Raw genomic sequence first — 20,120 nt, 5'->3', positions numbered from 1 at the left:
TCCGGTAGGTAGGAGGCGGGGGCTAGTTAGTTAGCTTGCAAGTTAGCTAGCAGACGGTGTCGCCTCACACCTGCTGTGTACCGGAGTCCTCCTCATGACTAGTTGGCTAAGTTAACACAGTGTCCTTCGCTCCTGCCTGCCGAACACCTGCCGTCGCTGTCTTTAACTGAATTGCGGGAAAACAGTGCCTGACAGGCGGGTGCGAAGGACACTACCGGTCTGTGCTAACTATAGCCAGCTACTGTTGTCACCCCCACTGCTTCTGAGGGGTTTATCGGCGGTTGCATTACCACCATCGACTGTACTGGAGCGCCCCTGCCTCCCGCCTATGTACTGTAGTCCTAATTTAAAAAAAAAATACCAATAGAAGTCTAAAGAGGGGTTCTTACAGATTCCGGAATGCCCACATATAATGCTCAAATTGTGGGCTGCAGTTGCGCCCTTCTCGAATGGCACAGAAGGGGCTCGGATCCGTATTGATGTGGCACGCCTTGTGCTGCGTAGAGGATCCATTGTGAGTTCTGACTGATGACGTCATTGATCTGAATTAATTTCAAGCACATAGCTGAGTGATTGTTGAACCGATAAGTGTCAAACCCTACCCCTTTAGGGTTAGCAGTAGGTTAGTACTACACTGGTCTGACATTAATACTTATCTGTCCTCTATGAAGACCCTTGCCCTACTGTATATCATTGTCCACGATGAAGACCGGTGTTGTAAAGTACTACTGTAATATCTATATTTGGTGAAACCTCTTACTCCTCGAAATATCGATGTGTACTTAATTAATTTTTATTTCAAGATATTGATAAAAGCCTAACTGCTAAAAATACAGTTTTGATTTGTGAAGTTCAAAATAGTCTGGCAGCCCAACTGATTGGCAAACTTACTGCAAATTAAGAAATCATGTGACTAAATAAACTATACTATGAAACAAAGATGCATTTATATAAAGGAAAGATAATAAAAAGCTTTGGAGCACCTTAACTGAAATTCTGGGAAAAAAGCCAACTCGACTCCATTGTTCATTGAATCAGATGGCTTATTCATCACAAAGCCCACTGATATTGCCGACTACTTTAATTATTTTTCAGGAAATAAATTGACAAAAGCCAAAGAAAATGCAGAGCGCCAAATTCAAATAAATTGCTATAAAATCAAACTTTCATGAAATCAAATGTGTTTATATAGCCCTTCGTACATCAGCTGATATCTCAAAGTGCTGTACAGAAACCCAGCCTAAAACCCCAAACAGCAAGCAATGCAGGTGTAGAAGCACGGTGGCTAGGAAAAACTCCCTAGAAAGGCCAAAACATAGGAAGAAACCTAGAGAGGAACCAGGCTATGTAGGGTGGCCAGTCCTCTTCTGGCTGTGCCGGGTGGAAATTATAACAGAACATGGCCAAGATGTTCAAATGTTCATAAATGACCAGCATGGTCCAATAATAATAAGGCAGAACAGTTGAAACTGGAGCAGCAGCACGGCCAGGTGGACTGGGGACAGCAAGGAGTCATCATGTCAGGTAGTCCTGAGGCATGGTCCTAGGGCTCAGGTCCTCCGAGAGAAAGAAGGAGAGAATTAGAGAGAGCACACTTAAATTCACACAGGACACCGAATAGGACAGGAGAAGTACTCCAGATATAACAAACTGACCCTAGCCCCCCGACACATAAACTACTGCAGCATAAATACTGGAGGCTGCTGAGACAGGAGGGGTCAGGAGACACTGTGGCCCCATCTGATGATACCCCTGGACAGTGCCAAACAGGCAGCATATAACCCCACCCACTTTGCCAAAGCACAGCCCCCACATCACTAGAGGGATATCTTCAACCACCAACTTACCATCCTGAGTCAAGGCCGAGTATAGCCCACAAAGATCTCTGCCACGCCACAACACAAGGGGGGAGCGCCAACCCAGATAGGAAAACCACGTCAGTGACTGAACCCACTCAAGTGACGCACCCCTCCAAGGGACGGCATGGAAGAGCACCAGTAAGCCAGTGACTCAGCCCCTGTAATAGGGTTAGAGGCAGAGAATCCCAGTTAGAAAGAGGGGAACCGGCCAGGCAGAGACAGCAAGGGAAGTTCGTTGCTCCAGTGCCTTTCCGTTCATCTTCCCACTCCTGGGCCAGACTACACTCAATCATATGACCCACTGAAGAGATGAGTCTTCAGTAAAGACTTAAAGGTTGAGACCGAGTTTGCGTCTCTCACATGGGTATGCAGACCATTCCATAAAAATAGAGCTCTATAGGAGAAAGCCCTGCCTCCAGCTGTTTGCTTAGAAATTCTAGGGACAATTAGGAGGCCTGCGTCTTGTACGTGTAGGTATGTACGGCAGGACCAAATCAGAGAGATAGGTAGGAGCAAGCCCATGTAATGCTTTGTAGGTTAGCAGTAACACCTTGAAATCAGCCCTTGCCCTAACAGGAAGCCAGTGTAGGGAGGCTAGCACTGGAGTGATATGATCACATTTTGGGGTTCTAGTCAGGATTCTAGCAGCCGTATTTAGCACTAACTGAAGTTTATTTTGTGCTTTATCCGGGTAGCCGAAAAGTAGAGCATTGCAGTAGTCTAACCTAGAAGTAACAAAAGCATGAATTTATTTTTCTGCATCATTTTTGGACAAAAAGTTTCAGATTTTTTTTTCATGTTACGTAAATGGAAAAAAGCTGTCCTTGAAACAGTCTTGATATGTTCGTCAAAAGAGAGATCAGGGTCCAGAGTAACGCCGAGGTCCCTCAGTTTTATTTGAGACGACTGTACAACCATCAAGATTAATTGTCAGATTCAACAGAAGATCTTTTTGTTTCTTCAGGCCTAGAACAAGCATCTCTGTTTTGTCAGAGTTTAAAAGTAGAACGTTGCAGCCATCCACTTCCTTATGTCTGAAACACAAGCTTCCAGCGAGGACAGCGAGGACAATTTTGTAGCTTCACCAGCAGCACTAACATCTAGGAGCAGGAGGACGGATGCAGAGCCTGGGTCTGGCGCCACTAAAAGGTCATTTACCACCTTCACAAGTGCAGTTTCAGTGCTGGAAAATCTAAAACCAGACTGAAGCGTTTTGTATACATTGTCTTCAGGATGGCAGTGAGTTGCTGCGCAACAGCTTTTTCTAAACTTTTTGAGAGGAATGGAAGATTTGATATAGGCCGATAGTTTTTTATATTTTCTGGGTCAAGGTTTGGCTTTTTCAAGAGAGGCTTTATTACTGCCACTTTTAGTGAGTTTGGTACACATCCGGTGGATAGAGAGCCGTTTATTATGTTCAACATAGGAGGGCCAAGCACAGGAAGCAGCTCTTTCAGTAGTTTAGTTGGAATAGGGTCCAGTATGCAGCTTGAAGGTTTAGAGGTCATGATTATTTTCATCATTGTGTCAAGAGATGTGGTACTAAAACACTTGTGTCTCTCTTGATCCTAGTTCCTGGCAGAGTTGTGCAGACTGGTGGTTAGCTGGCGTGTTCAACACCATATGATGTGGTTAGCTGGCGTGTTCAACACCATATGATGTGGTTAGCTGGCGTGTTCATTGGCGCAGCAATGTGTTCACTGGTCTCAGCCAAATGTGTCAATGTTCCAGAATGCTATTTTGGGAGAACACCGTTCTTAAACCTGATGCGGTTTTTATAATGTGACAGATGGTTATACAGCAGGTAGAAATGTAGAGGGAATATCTGAAGATGCAACAGGGTCTTACTGTCTTTGGACAGTAGTAGAAGAAGGTTTAGGTTTACGGTTAGGTTTTTATAATGTGACCGATGGATAGACAGCAGGTAGAAATGTAGAGGGAATATCTGAAGATGCAACAGGGTCTTACTGTCTTTGGGCAGTAGTAGAAGAAGAAATGCTGGTTTCAATATCAGGAAATCTTCGCTTTATTTCTATGGTGGGATTTTGGCCTATGTAAAACATCCAGGTTTCAAACATTGATATGGCTGGCATTGCAATTTTTTAGGTTATGGAGAAGTATGACATTAGAAAATCATTCCAATGTTCGGCAAATAGGATGATGTCTGTGGGCCGCCGTCACGGAGGTTTCCTGTTCCGGGAGTTGGGGCATGTTCCTTGTCTGTAGGCTGTGGCTCGCTACTGAGGAACTCTGACAGGAACTGAATGCACACTAAAATGTGCAAAGTATTTCTGCGTCACTGTGCCTGGCTGGGGGCTGTGTGAAGACAGATACAGTTTTAGAAGGCGTAAAAATGTGTTTAATTTACCTGAAACTGAAGTGATACTGTCCCTGTGTTCCTTAGCTATTTACATTATTTTGTTCAGATGCTAGGTTGATTTTCAATGTTTGAGTTTCAACTGCTAGGGAAGATAAGCAATACTAGTCAGGCTCTCGATCTCACAGGCACAAACTCGCATTACCACGGTAACCTCTCGCCCTTTAAAGGGGCAGGTGAACATTTTTGTCTCATATTTTGGTTAAAAGTGGTCACAATCTTTTTTTTTAAATTAAATTCAACAATATAGCACATTACTTCTCAGCAGTAATACATGTATTGTTTTAGAAACATTTCAAAGCATGCACGTCCAGGTTTTGTTAGTGTAATTTTACTGGGAAAAAATATTTGTCTGGTTAAAAAAATCTGAGTGGCTGGTAGACCAAAAATAACATTTTATGCTCTGTCCATTAGCAAGTTGTGGTGCTCAAAAAGGTCAAGGTGACCATTATTCAGTGACTAGGTTGAAGCAGAGGAAGCGAAGGCTGGGAACAAGTTATTTAATCTATATTGTTGTGTTGTTTAATGGGGCAGCTGGTGGTGGAATGGAATGTATATATCTTCAGTTTATTCAGTAACCACTTCACAATAACATTGGTCTCTCTTTGATATATCTTTAAGCATTCCCCATTCAAAAAAATATAGAACTAAGAGTAGATATAGCCCTTGTTTCACCCCAGACTTGACTGCCCTTGACCAACACAAAAACACCCTGTGGTGGACCGCAGGAGCATCGAATAGTCCCCGCAATATGCAACTTTTCAGGGAATTCAGGAACCAATATACAGTCAGTTAGGGAAGCTAAGGCTAGCTTTTTCAAACAGAAATTTGCATCCTGTAGCACTAATTCCCCAAAGTTTTGGGACACTGTAAAGTCCATGGAGAATATGAGCACCTCCTCCCAGCTGCCCACTGCTCTGAGGCTAGGAAACACGGTCCCCACCGGTAAATCTATGATAATCGATCATTTCAGTAAGCATTTTTCTACGGCTGGCCATGCTTTCCACCTGGCTACCCCTGCCAACTGCTCTGCACGGTCAGCCCCCTCTTCAAAGGGGGAGACACTCTAGACCCAAACTGTTATGGACCTATATCCATCCTGCCCTGCCTTTCTAAAATCTTCGAAAGCTAAGTTCCCACCATACCTTCTCCACGATATCATAACCGCCATCGATAAAATACAGGACTGTGCAGCTGTCTTCATTGACCTGGCAAAGGCTTTCAACTCTGTCAATCACCGCATTCTTATCGGCATACTCAAAAGCCTTAGTTTCTAAAATGACTGCCTCGCCTCGTTCACCAACTACTTCTCGGACAGAGTTCAGTGTGTCAAATCGGAGGGCATGTTTTCCGGACCTGTGGCAGTCTCTATGGGGGTGCCGCAGTTTTCAATTCTCGGGCCGACTCTCTTCTCTGTATGCATCATCGATGTCGATCTTGCTGCTGGTGATTCTCTGATCCACCTCTATGCAGACAACACCATTCTGTATACTTCTGACCTTTCTTTGGACACTGTGTTAACAAACCTCCAAATAATGAGCTTCAATGCCATACAACTCTCCTTCCATGGCCTCCAACTGCTTTTAAATGTTGGTAAAACTAAATGCATGCTGTTCAACCAATCGCTGCCTGCACCTGCCCGCCCATCCAGCATCACTACTCTGGACGGTTCTGACTTATGTGAACATATGAACAACTACAAATACCTAGGTGTCTGGTTAGACTGTAAACTCTCCATCCAGACTCACATTAAGAATCTCAAATCCAAAATTAAATCTAGAATCGGCTTCCTATATCGCAACAAAGCATCTTTCACTCATGCTGCCAAAAATACCCTTGTTAAACAGACTATTCTACCGATCCTTGACTTCAGTGATGTAATTTACAAAATAGACTCCAACACTCTACTCAGCAAACTGGATGCAGTCTATCACAGTGCCATCCGTTTTGTCACCAAAGCCCCATATACTACCCACCACTGCGACCTGTATGCTGTCGTTGGCTGGCCCTCGCTACATATTCGTCGCCAAACCCACTTGCTCCAGGTCATCTATGGCTTGGCTATGCAAAGCCCCGCCTTATCTCACCTCACTGGTCACCATAGCAACATCCACCCATAGCACGCGCTCCAGCAGGTATATTTCACTGGTCACCATAGCAACATCCACCCGTAGCAAGCGCTCCAGCAGGTATATCTCACTGGTCACCCCCAAAGCCAACACCTCCTTTCGCCACCTTTCCTTCCAGTTCTCTGCTGCCAATGACTGGAACGAATTGCAAAAATCTCTGAAGCTGAAGTCTTATCTCCCTCACTAACTTTAAGCATCAGCTGTCAGAGCAGCTTACCGATCAATGTACCTGTAAACAGCCCATCTGTAAATAGCCCTTCCAGCCAACTACCTCATCCCCATATTGTTATTCATCTTGCTCCTTTTGCACCCCATTATCTCTACTTGCACATCATCATCTGCACATCTATCACTCCAGTGTTAATGATAAATTGTAATTATTTCACCTCTATGACCTATTTATTGCCTCACCTCCCTACTCTTCTACATTTACACACAATGTACATAGATGTTCCTATTGTGTTATCGACTGTACCTTTATTCCATGTGTAAACTCTGTTGTGTCACTTTGCTTTGTCTTGGCCAGGTCGCAGTTATAAATGACAACTTGTTCTCAACTGGCCACCTGGTTAAATAAATATATGTATACACGTTCAATTAATACATTATAATTATTAATCATGTTGTTAATGTATGTCTGTTTTCATTAAGATGCAATTAAAAAAAAAAACTCTGCTCTGCTCCCATGTGAGCCTCTGCTCAGTCATGTGAAATCTATAAATTGGGGCCTAATATATTTATGGGGCAGCAGGGTAGCCTAGTGGTTAGAGCGTTGGACTAGTAACCGGAAGGTTGCAAGTTCAAATCCCCGAGCTGACAAGGTACAAATCTGTCATTCAGCCCCTGGACAGGCACAGTCATAGAAAATAAGAATTTGTTCTTAACCGACTTGCCTCGTTCAATAAAGGTAAAATAAAAATGTATTTCAATTGACTGATTTTCTTATGACTAATTTCCTGAACTGTAACTCAGTAAAACAGTTGAAATTGTTGTTTCTATTTTTGTTCAGTATATACAGTCTGGTCCTGTTCTCCACAGACAGGACAGACCAGACAGAGGACTATATATATATACTGTGGGGCAAAAAAGTATTTAGTCAGCCACCAATTGTGCAAGTTCTCCCACGTAAAAAGATGAGAGAGGCCTGTAATTTTCATCATAGGTACACTTCAACTATGACAGACAAAATGAGAAAAAAAATCCATAAAATCACATTGTAGGATTTTTTATGAATTTATTTGCAAATTATGGTGGAAAATAAGTATTTGGTCAATAACAAAAGTTTCTCAATACTTTGTTATATACCCTTTGTTGGCAATGACCGAGGTCAAATGTTTTCTGTAAGTCTTTACAAGGTTTTCACACACTGTTGCTGGTATTTTGGCCCACTCCTCCATGCAGATCTCCTCTAGAGCAGTGATGTTTTGGGGCTGTTGCTGGGCAACACAGACTTTCAACTCCCTCCAAAGATTTTCTATGGGGTTGAGATCTGGAGACTGGCTAGGCCACTCCAGGACCTTGAAATGCTTCTTACGAAGCCACTCCTTCGTTGCCCGGACGGTGTGTTTGGGATCATTGTCATGCTGAACGACCCAGCCACATTTCATCTTCAATGCCTTTGCTGAATGAAGGAGGTTTTCACTCAAAATATCACGATACATGGCCCCATTCTTTCCTTTACACGGATCAGTCATCCTGGTCCCTTTGCAGAAAAGCAGCCCCAAAGCATGATGTTTCCACCCCCATGCTTCACAGTAGGTATGGTGTTCTTTGGATGCAACTCAGCATTCTTTGTCCTCCAAACACGACGAGTTGAGTTTTTACCAAAAAGTTATATTTTGGTTTCATCTGACCATATGACATTCTCCCAATCTTCTTCTGGATCATCCAAATGCTCTCTAGCAAACTTCAGACGGGCCTGGACATGTACTGGCTTAAGCAGGGGGACACGTCTGGCACTGCAGGACTTGAGTCCCTGGCAGCGTAGTGTGTTACTGATGGTAGGCTTTGTTACTTTGGTCCCAACTCTCTGCAGGTCATTCACTAGGTCCCCCCGTGTGGTTCTGGGATTTTTGCTCACCGTTCTTGTGATCATTTTGACCCCACGGTGTGAGATCTTGCGTGGAGCCCCAGATCGAGGGAGATTATCAGTGGTCTTGTATGTCTTCCATTTCCTAATAATTGCTCCCACAGTTGATTTCTTCAAATCTAGCTGCTTACCTATTGCAGATTCAGTCTTCCCAGCCTGGTGCAGGTCTACAATTTTGTTTCTGGTGTCCTTTGACAGCTCTTTGGTCTTGGCCATAGTGGAGTTTGGAGTGTGACTGTTTTGAGGTTGTGGACAGGTGTCTTTTTATACTGATAACAAGTTCAAACAGGTGCCATTAATACAGGTAATGAGTGGAGGACAGAGGAGCCTCTTAAAGAAGAAGTTACAGGTCTGTGAGAGCCAGAAATCTTGCTTGTTTGTCGTTGACCAAATACTTATTTTCCACCATAATTTGCAAATAAATTCATTAAAATTCCTACAATGTGATTTTCTGGATTTTTTTTCTCATTTTGTCTGTCATAGTTGAAGTGTACCTATGATGAAAATTACAGGCCTCATCTTTTTAAGGGGGAGAACTTGCACAATTGGTGGCTGACTAAATACTTTTTTGCCCCACTGTATGTTAGAAGAACAGGACAGACCAGACAGAGTTTTAGGGAGAGCCCAACCCTACTGACACAAGCCCAGCACTCACTGTGTGTGTCTGTGTGTTTAGATGAGTGGGGGGAAGAAGAGGAGTGGCTTCCAGATTACTAGTGTGACGTCAGACTACACGCAGAGCTCTGGGGAAGCCCCACCCCATGTTCAGGCCTCTAGCCAATCAAATCCCTCCCTTCAGTCCTCCAGCCAATCCACTGATTCCTCCCAGCCTGGCCTCTCCCACCAGCAGGGAAGTTTCTCCCAGCCGACGACTCCCCTCTCTCTGAGGAAATCCAACTCACAAGATGCTGTGGGGCAGGGGTCCAGGTTTCGAGTTGTCAGATTGGGCCAGGGCCATGGAGGACCCTATTGCCGGGGGCGGTGGACCTGTACAGACTTTTTGGAACGAGAGGAAGGGGTGGGGCCTAGATGGGTGATGGACAGCATGAGACACGCCCACTCTCTGGAGTCCCTGGAGGGGATTGGTCTACAGAGGGCTGGGGGAGGGGCTGGAGGCGAGCTGCTGGGGCACATGCGCACTCTCAGGACAGGACACCTTGTTCACTCTCAGGGTACCTCCCACTTGCTGGCCCAGCCAATAGGGTCAGACGTGGAGGGGTTTGGAGGGCTGAAGCCTCTCCTCCACAGTGACCCGCCCAACCCCACACACCTGGAAAGATTCAACTTGCGAGTGGTCGACTCCATGCCCCCTGCCCAGCCCCCGCCCACGGAACATCCCACCCCCTCTACGCCTGGATGTGGACGCTACCGGGAGGGTGAAAACACACAGACAATACACATATATACACACAGACAATACACATATACACACACAGACAATACACATATACACACACAGACAATACACATATACACACACAGACAATACACATATACACACACACACAGACAATACACATATACACACACAGACAATACACATATACACACAGACACACAGACAATACACATATACACACACACACAGACAATACACATATACACACACAGACAATACACATATACACACAGACAATACACATATACACACACACAGACAATACACATATACACACAGACAATATACATATACACACACAGACAATATACACATATACACACATACAGACAATACACATATACACACACAGACAATACACATATACACACAGACAATATACACACACACAGACAATACACATATACACACACAGACAATATACACACACACACACACACAGACAATACACATATACACACACAGACAATATACACACACACACAGACAATACACATATACATACACAGACAATATACACACACACACAGACAATACACATCTACATACACAGACAATATACACACACACAGACAATACACATACACACACACACACACACACAGAAAATACACATACACACACACAGACAATACACATATACATACACAGACAATATACACACACACACAGACAATACACATATACACACACACACAGACAATACACATACACACACACACAGACAATACACACACAGACAATACACATATACACACACAGACAATACACATATACACACACAGACAATACATATATATACACACACAGACAATACACACACCTTCCTACATTCCCAAGCAGAGGTTTGTTGATAGCATGTGTAAGTAAGTCTCCCCCGTCTCTCTCTCCCCCTGTCTCCCTCTCTCTCTCTCCCCCTGTCTCCCCCCGTCTCTCTCTCCCCCTGTCTCCCCCCGTCTCTCTCTCCCCCTGTCTCCCTCTCTCTCTCTCCCCCTGTCTCCCTCTCTCTCTCTCCCCCTGTCTCCCTCTCTCTCTCCCCCCTGTCTCCATCTCTCTCTCTGTCCTCTCTCCCCCACTCTTTCTCTCCCCCTCTGTATCTCAATTTTCAATTAAATTTAAATTCAGTAGACTTTATGGACATGGAAAGTTAAATTACTTATATTGTCAAAGGATGACATGACCTGGTAGTAGACCAGTGTCAACATGACTGAAAAGACACATGACCTGGTAGTAGACCAGTGTCAACATGACTGAGAAGACACATTACCTGGTAGTAGACCAGTGTCAACATGACTGAGAAGACACATAACCTTGTATGAAAGACAAAACAAAACCAGATTGTTGACGTTACATTTCACTTTTCACTGACTGTCCCTCAGGTTGTGGCAGGAGGACATGTTTGGCTTCCAAAACTGCACATTTTGACTTTTCACCCAATACATATTAGACTTATTTTCTTAATCTTTTATAGTTTGAAATTCTTTATATTGAATTATAATTTTGGGAAAGGAAGATTCTCTTAGGTCTGAGTATTTGTCACAGTGTCATAGGAAATGCAGCTCTGTCTCTACCTCTCCCCTGGAGCAGAGTGAGCATGGACTGTCCTCTCTGGGCAGCCAGGTTGGTCTGTGACGACCGGTCTCCATAGCCAAACTGTCCTCCCTGGGCAACCAGACTTTCCTCCCTGGGCAACCAGACTGTCCTCTCTGGGCAACCAGACTGTCCTCTCTGAGCATCCAGGTTGGTCTGTGACAACCGGTCTCTATAGCCAGACTGTTCTCTCTGGGTAGCCAGGTTGGTCTGTGATGACCGGTCTCTATAGCCAGACTGTCATCTGTGTACAGCAGACCCTCCTTAGTGGGAGACAGCAGCACCAGGTCATCTGTGTACAGCAGACCCTCCTTAGTGGGAGACAGCAGCACCAGGTCATCTGTCTACAGCAGACCCTCCTTAGTGGGAGACAGCAGCACCAGGTCATCTGTGTACAGCAGACCCTCCTTAGTGGGAGACAGTAGCACCAGGTCATCTGTCTACAGCAGACCCTCCTTAGTGGGAGAGAGCAGACCCTCCTTAGTGGGAGACAGTAGCACCAGGTCATCTGTCTACAGCAGACCCTCCTTAGTGGGAGACAGCAGACCCTCCTTAGTGGGAGACAGCAGACCCTCCTTAGTGGGAGACAGTAGCACCAGGTCATCTGCGTACAGCAGACACTTGATTTCAGTGTTGTGTAGGGTGAGACCAGGTACTGCCGATTCTTCTAATGTTTTTGCCAATTCATTAATGTAGATGTTAAATAGTGTTGGACTTATTAGGCAGCCCTGTTTCACTCCCTGTCCCTGAGAGAAGAAGTATGTTTGCTTGTTGTTAACTCATTAATGTAGATGTTAAATAGTGTTGGACTTATTAGGCATCCCTGTTTCACTCCACGTCCCTGAGAGAAGAAGTCTGTTTGCTTGTTGCCAATTTTAACCACACATTTGTTTTTAGTGTACATTGATTTAATAACATCATATTTTTTAGTGTGGAGGGTATAAATGTGGTTGACTTGTTTGTCTGTTAGTGTGGAGGGTATAAGTGGGGTCTGTTCTGTGGTGATTTGGTAAAAATCCAAGCTGGCTTCTGCTCAGGATGTTGTGTTCATCAAGGAAATTATGTAGTCTGCTATTTATGATACTGCAAAGAATTTTCCCTAAATTGCTGCTCATGCAAATTTCTCTAATTTGGGTTAAATTTGTCTCCATTTTTATTTATTTTAAATCTTTCCCCAAATATCGAATTTGTGGTCTGTATATTTGATCATTTAATTTAAAATGCCATCAGCACCACAGGCCTTTTCGGGTTGGAGAGTGCGTAGTTTTTCAAATATTTCTTCCATTGGGGTATCCACAGGATTCTGATAGTCTTTGACTGCTGATTCAAAGTTTTGTAAATGTTCTTGTGTATCTTTTTGTCCTGGGCTCTTTGTTATATTGCTGTAGAGGTTTGCAAAGTGATTTCTCCACATATCCCCATTTTGGATAGCCAATTTCTCATGATGAGGTTTGTTTAATTTATTCCAATTCTCCCAGAAGTGGTTTGATTCTATGGATTCCTCAATTCCATCCAGCTGATTTCTAATGTTCTGTTTCTTTTCTGTTCTTAGGGTGTGTTTGTATTGTTTCAGTGTTTCCCCACATTGAAGGCCTATTTTTTTATGTCTGGTTCTCTGTGTTTTTGATTAGATATATTTCTCAATGACTTCTTTAGATTTCTCCAATCATTATCAAACCATTTTTCATTCTCTATTATCTTTGGTTTCCCCTTGTGTGTCTAGATTATCCAAGGAGGATCATTTGTCAGATATAAAGTTTATGTTCCAAACGGCCAAATGTACACCTTCATTTCTGTAGGAGAATGTTAAGGCTAAAAAGTTGTCCAGGAGAGATAGTTTTTTTTGGCTACTAATTGCTTTTTGGTAGATGTCTGTTCTCACTCCATCTATAGGCCTGTTTAGTACCATGCCATTTATTGGGCCGTGATGCTTCATGGTTGGGTGTTAGTGGGCTGACTGTGAAGGCTCTGAGAGAGGTGTCAGTGGGCTGACTGTGAAGGCTCTGAGAGAGGTGTCAGTGGGCTGACTGTGAAGGCTCTGAGAGAGGTGTCAGTGGGCTGACTGTGAAGGCTCTGAGAGAGGTGTCAGTGGGCTGACTGTGAAGGCTCTGAGAGAGGTGTCAGTGGGCTGACTGTGAAGGCTCTGAGAGAGGTGTCAGTGGGCTGACTGTGAAGGCTCTGAGAGAGGTGTCAGTGGGCTGACTGTGAAGGCTCTGAGAGACTCTGGGTTTAGGTCGGTGAGGAAGTAGTCTACAGTGCTGCTGCCAAGGGAAGAGCTGAAGGTGGACCTACCAGAAGAGTCCCCTCTCAGCCTACCATTGACTATGTACAGACCCAGTGTTCCACAGAGCTTCAGGAGCAGTGCTCCATTTGAGTTTTTCACTTTGTCATAGTTGTTTCTGGGGGTATGTGGGGAGGGAAAGGTTGTTGCTTCACCTCTGCACCATGTTTCCTGTAGTACTACAGTATCAACATCATCAATTTCTTTCAGGAAGTCTGCGTTTCTGCTATTTAGCCCAAAAGCAGAGGACTTAAATTCTTGTAAATTCCAACATGAAAATATTTCATAACTGTTTTTTTTTCTCTGTCTCTCCCCTCTGTTGGTCTCTCTGTCTTTCTTTCTCTCTCCCTCTCTCTGTCTGGGTCTCTCTCTCCCACTCTCTCTCTGTGTCTGGCTCTCTCTCCCCCCTCTCTCTCTGTCGGAGTCTCCCTCTCCCCTCTGTCGGTCTCTCCCCCTCTCGCTGTCGGTCTCTCTCCCCCTCTCTCTCTCTCTCCCCCTGTCTCTTTCTCTGTCGGGGTCTCTCTCGCTCTGTCGGTCTCTGTCGGGGTCTCTCTCTCCCCCTCTCTCTCTCGGGGTCTCTCTCTCCCCTCTGTCGGTCTCTCCCCCTCTCGCTGTCGGTCTCTCTCCACCTCTCTCTCTCTCTCTCTCTGTTGGGGTCTCTCTCTCTCTCTCTGTTGGGGTCTCTCTCTCCCCCTCTCTCTCTCCCCATATCCACTCTCTCTCTAGTCTCTGTTGAGAGTGTCTCATTCCCAGCCCAGCTCCCCTGGGCCCCCCCTACAGGGTAGAGATGGTACTTTCCTACCCAGTCTGATTCCCATCCAGACTTCTTCGGCCTGGTCCATGTTCGGCTCCGGGGAGGCTGTCCATCTGCCAGGGGACGACAGGTATGGTCTGTGTTTGGGTCTGTTGTGGGTCTGTCTGTGGTGTGGTGTGTGTGTTAGACCCCCCTCTAGTACAGTGGGTGGATTTGACCGTCATGTTTCTGTTAGGTGGAAGGTGTTGTTTTTGAGAGAGAGCTGTTTCTCTATTGTGCTGTGTGTGGGGGGGTGGGGGCAGGTTTAGTAGCAGCAGAGTGCCAAATACCCCACAGTGTGATAGAGAGGCCACCCAGAGTAGTGTGTGCATATGGATGGACCCCAGGTTAGACTTGTGAAAGTATCACTTTCCTGTCAGTCATGCCAGCTCAATGACAGGCTCCACACCTTCCCAGTTTCTCTGCTCAGAATAGAGAAGTAAGGCAACTAGTGCCTGCACTTCACAGTACAATGTGCACAATCACAGATATGGTCTAAATACTGCAACCATACCACACACACACATCCCTCCATTCTGGTTGTTTTCTACCGTTCAATCCAACTTGCTTTTTTATTAGGATCCCCATTAGCTGTTGTGAAAGCAGCAGCGACTCTTCCTGGAGTCCACATGAATCATGACATAATACGGAACATTAATTTGACAACAACAGCTCAAAGACAAATCTACAAACATTTTCAAATAAGAACAATATAACTAGAATGTTCTGTACTGACTAAATACTGAGAAAAAACCCAGAGAGACCTAACATTCTAGGACTACGTGTACTGTGTACTAATTAATATTCTAGGACTACGTTTACCATGTACTAATTAATATTCTAGGACTACGTTTACTGTGTACTAATTAATATTCTAGGACTACGTTTACTGTGTACTAATTAATATTCTTGGACTGTGTTTACCGTGTACTCATTAATATTCTAGGACTATGTTTATGGTGTACAAATGAATGTTCTAGGACTACGTTTACCATGTACTAATTAATATTCTAGGACTATGTTTATGGTGGTCTAATTAATGTTCTTGGACTATGTTTATGGAGGTCTAATTAATATTCTAGGACTATGTTTATAGTGGTCTAATTAATATTCTTGGACTACGTTGTCAGTTACGCATACAGTCAGGGGGTGATGCGTGCAGCCGAACGCACCATTGGGTGCACACCTACAAAACCAGGTGTCGCAGGATGGCCAAGCCATGCCCTGTTCTCCCCGCTTCAATCACTCAGACACAGGCAGGAGCATCATGGCAACAACTGGAGGACTTTTAAATTTTTTATTTAACCAGGTAGGCCAGTTGAGAACAAGTTCTCATTTGCAACTGCGACCTGGCCAAGATGAAGAAAAGCAGTTTGACACAAACAACAACACAGAGTTACACATGGAATAAACAAACGCACAGTCAATAACACAATAGAAAAGTCTATATACAGTGTGTGCAAATGAGGTAAGATTAGGGAGGTAAGGCAATAAATAGGCAATTGTGGCCAAATAATTACAATTTAGCAATTTAACACTGGAGTGATACATGTGCAGAAGATGAATGTGCAAGTAGAGATACTGGGATGCAAAAGAGCAAGATAAATAACAATATGGGGAGGAGGTAGTTGGCTGGATGGGCTATTTACAGATGGGCTGTTTACAGGTACATTGATCTGTAAGATTCTCTGATAGCTGATGCTTAAATCTAGTGAGGGAGGTATGAGTCTCCAACTTCAGCGATTTTTGCAATTAGTTCCAGTCATTGGCAGCAGAGAACTGGAAGGAAAGGCAGCCAAAGGAGGAATTGGCTTTGGGGTGACCAGTGAGATATACCTGCTGGAGCGCGTGCTACGGGTGGGTGCTGCTATGGTGACCAGTGAGCTGAGATAACGTGGAGCTTTACCTAGCAAAGACTTATAGATGACCTGGAGCCAGTGGGTCTGGCGACGAATACGAAGTGAGGGCCAGCCAACGAGAGCCTACAGGTAGCAGTGGTGGGTAGTATATGGGGCTTTGGTGACTCAATGGATGGCACTGTGATAGACTGCATCCAATTTGCTGAGTAGAGTGTTGGAGGCTATTTTGTAAATTACATTTCCGAAGCCAAGGATTGGTAGGATAGTTTTACGAGGGTATGTTTGGCAGCAAACATTCTATATATAATTTTTAATTGCATATGCTTAATGTGAGTCTGGAAGGAGAGTTTACAGTCTAACCAGACACCTAGGTATTTGTAGTTGTCCACACATTCTAAGTCAGAACCGTCCAGAGTAGTGATGCTGGACGGGCAGACAGGTCCGGGCAGCGATCAGTTGAAGAGCATGCATTTAGTTTTACATGCATCTAAGAGCAGTTGGAGGCCACGGAAGGAGAGTTGTATGACATTGAAGCTCATCTGGAGGTTAGTTGACACAGTGTCAAAAGACGGGCCAGAAGTATACAGAATGGTGTCGTCTGCATAGAGGTGGATCAGAGACTCACCAGCAGCACGAGCAACATCATTGATGTATACAGAGAAAAGAGTCGGCCCGAGAATTGAACTAGATGAACGTACTTTGGTACGAAAGTGCAAATCAATCCCATAACAACAGCAAAGGACCTCGTGAAGATGCTGGAGGAAACGGGTACAAAAGTATCTATTCACAGTAAAATGACTTCTATATCGACATAACCTGGAAGGCGCACAGCAAGGAAGAAGCTACTGCTCCAAAACCACCATAAAAAAATCCAGACTACGGTTTGCAACTGCACATGGGGATAAAGATCGTACTTTTTGGAGAAGTGTCCTCTGGTCTGATGAAACAAACAGAGAACTGTTTGGCCATAATGACCACCGTTATGTTTGGAGGAAAAAGGGGAGGCTTGCAAGTTAAAGAACACCATCCCAACTGTGAAGCACGGGGGTGGCAGCATCATGTTGTGGGGGTGCTTTGCTGCAGGAGGGACTGGTGCACTTCACAAAATAGATAGCTTCATGAGGGAGGAAAAGTATGTGGATATATTGAAGCAACATCTCAAGACATCAGTCAGGAAGTTAAAGCTTGGTAACAAATGGGTCTTCCAAATGGACAATCACTCCAAGCATTCTTCCAAAGTTGTGGCAAAATGGCTTAAGGACAACAAAGTCAAGGTATTGGAGTGGCCATCACAAATCCCTGACCTCAATCCTATAGAAAATTTGTGGGCAGAACTGAAAAAGCGTGTGCGAGCAAGGAGGCCTACAAACCTGACTCAGTTACACCAGCTCTGTCAGGATGAATGGGCCAAAATTCACCCAACTTGTTGTGGGAAGATTGTGGAAGGTTATCTGAAACATTTGACCCAAGTTAAACCCCTTTTAAAAGCAATGCTACCAAATACTAATTGAGTGTATGTCAACTTCTGACCGACTGGGAATGTGATGAAAGAAATAAAAGTTGAAATAAATAATTCTCTCTACTATTATTTTGACATTTCACATTCTTAAAATAGTGGTGATCCTAACTGACCTAAGAAAGGGAATTTGTACTAGAGTTAATAGGGTTAAATTTCACATTGTGAAAAAGTGAGTTTAAATGTGTTTGGCTAAGGTGTATGTAAACTTCCGACTTCAACTGTAGGTCTGTGACAGTTTGGGTCTAGTGTTTCCCTCATCAAAGGGACGTGGTAGCTTTCCAATCTTTGGGGATCTCAGACGATATGAAAGAGAGGTTGAACAGGCTAGTAATAGGGGTTGCAACAATTGCGGCTGATAAATTTAGAAAGAGAAGGTCCAGACTGTCTAGCCCAGCTGATTTGTAGCAGTCCAGATTTTGCAGCTCTTTCAGAACATCAGATATCTTGATTTGGGTGAAGGAGAAATGGGGGAGGCTTGGGCGAGTTGCTGTGGGTGGATCCAGAGCTGTTGACCGGGGTAGGAGTAGGGTAGGGGTAGACGGGTAGGGGTAGGCCAATAGTCAGCTGTTTCTACCCCCAGACCATCAGGCTGCTGAATAGACACCACTAGTCAGCTGTTTCTACCCCCAGACCATCAGACTGTTGAATAGACACCACTAGTCAGCTGTTTCTACCATCAGGCTGCTGAATAGACACCACTAGTCAGCTGTTTCTACCATCAGGCTGCTGAATAGACACCACTAGTCAGCTGTTTCTACCATCAGGCTGCTGAATAGACACCACTAGTCAGCTGTTTCTACCCCCAGACCATCAGGCTGCTGAATAGACACCACTAGTCAGCTGTTTCTACCATCAGGCTGCTGAATAGACACCACTAGTCAGCTGTTTCTACCCCCAGACCATCAGGCTGTTGAATAGACACCACTAGTCAGCTGTTTCTACCATCAGGCTGCTGAATAGAAACCACTAGTCAGTTGTTTCTACCCCCAGACCATCAGACTGCTGAATAGACACCACTAGTCAGCTGTTTCTACCATCAGGCTGCTGAATAGACACCACTAGTCAGCTGTTTCTACCATCAGGCTGCTGAATAGACACCACTAGTCAGCTGTTTCTACCATCAGGCTGCTGAATAGACACCACTAGTCAGCTGTTTCTACCATCAGGCTGCTGAATAGACACCACTAGTCAGCTGTTTCTACCCCCAGACCATCAGACTGCTGAATAGACACCACTAGCTCGGTGCCTCCACCTTTTATTACCCTGGAATCACACCTTCAAGCCTGTTTGTCTATTAAACACAGATGTGTCGAAGGAGCGTGAAATTGTCATGCTGACTGCAGGAATATCCACCAGAGAATATAATTTACATTTCTGTACCATAAGCTGCCTCCAATGTAATTTTATAGAATTTGGTAGTACGTCCAACCGGCCTCACAACCCCAGACCACGTGGAACCACACCAGCCCAGGACATCCACATCCGGCTTCTTCACCTGCTGGATCGTCTGAGACCAGCCACCCGGACAGCTGATCAAACTCTGGGTTTGCACAACCGAAGAATTTATGCACAATCTGTCAGATACCGTCTCAGGGAAGCTTATCTGCGTTCTCATCCTCATTCTCACCAGGGTTCTGCTCTGAATGCCTTTCGGCATTGTAACCGTCTTCAGTGGACAAATACTCACCCTATGATTGCCACTGGCACACTGGAGAAGTGTGCTCTTCACGGATAAATCCTGATTTCAACAGTTTGACAGAGCGTGTGTGGTGTTGTGTGGGTGAGCGTTTTGCTGATGTCAACTTTGTAAACAGAGTGCCCAATGGTGGGGTTATGGTATGGGCAGGCATAAGCTACAGACAGTGAAAGCAATTGCATTTTATTGATGGCAATGTGAATGCACAGAGATACCGTGACGAGATCCTGAGGCCCATTGTCGTGCCATTCATCCACCGCCATCACCTCATGTTTCAGCATGATAATGCACGTCACAAGGATGTCACAAGGATCTGCACACAATTCCTGGAAACTGAAAATGTCCTAGTTCTTCCAAGGCCTGCATACTCACCAGACTTGTCACCCATTGAGCATGTTTGGGATGCTCTGGATCAACGTGTATGACAGTGTGTTCCAGTCCAATATCCAGCAACTTCACACAGCCATTGAAGAGGAGTGAGACAACATTCAAAAGGTCACAATCAACAGCCTGATCAACTCTATGTGAA

At 44.6% G+C, this 20,120-nt stretch overlaps 1 protein-coding gene across 3 annotated transcripts in view; it reads left to right on the top strand.

Annotated features, from left to right (window-relative positions):
• Positions 1 to 20,120, top strand: part of LOC121844893 (TSC22 domain family protein 4-like) — a 69,815-nt gene that overhangs the window by 1,441 nt on the left and 48,254 nt on the right. For 2 of the 3 annotated variants that reach the window (XM_042315363.1, XM_042315364.1), the window contains exons 2-3: positions 9,131 to 9,830; positions 14,451 to 14,608. In XM_042315363.1, coding sequence (XP_042171297.1) covers positions 9,131 to 9,830; positions 14,451 to 14,509 — 759 coding nt within the window. In that variant the 3' untranslated portion in view covers positions 14,510 to 14,608. Of the gene's footprint in view, positions 1 to 9,130; positions 9,831 to 10,981; positions 11,727 to 14,450; positions 14,609 to 20,120 lie in introns of those variants that run through there. The other variant, XM_042315366.1, reaches the window with a different exon arrangement.

This window comes from Oncorhynchus tshawytscha, unplaced genomic scaffold (assembly GCF_018296145.1).
Source record: "Oncorhynchus tshawytscha isolate Ot180627B unplaced genomic scaffold, Otsh_v2.0 Un_contig_8471_pilon_pilon, whole genome shotgun sequence".
In the NCBI taxonomy this organism is placed as follows: domain Eukaryota; kingdom Metazoa; phylum Chordata; class Actinopteri; order Salmoniformes; family Salmonidae; genus Oncorhynchus; species Oncorhynchus tshawytscha.
The sequence above is the reverse complement of the archived record's forward strand: the minus strand, read 5'-3'. Positions and strand labels throughout refer to the sequence as shown.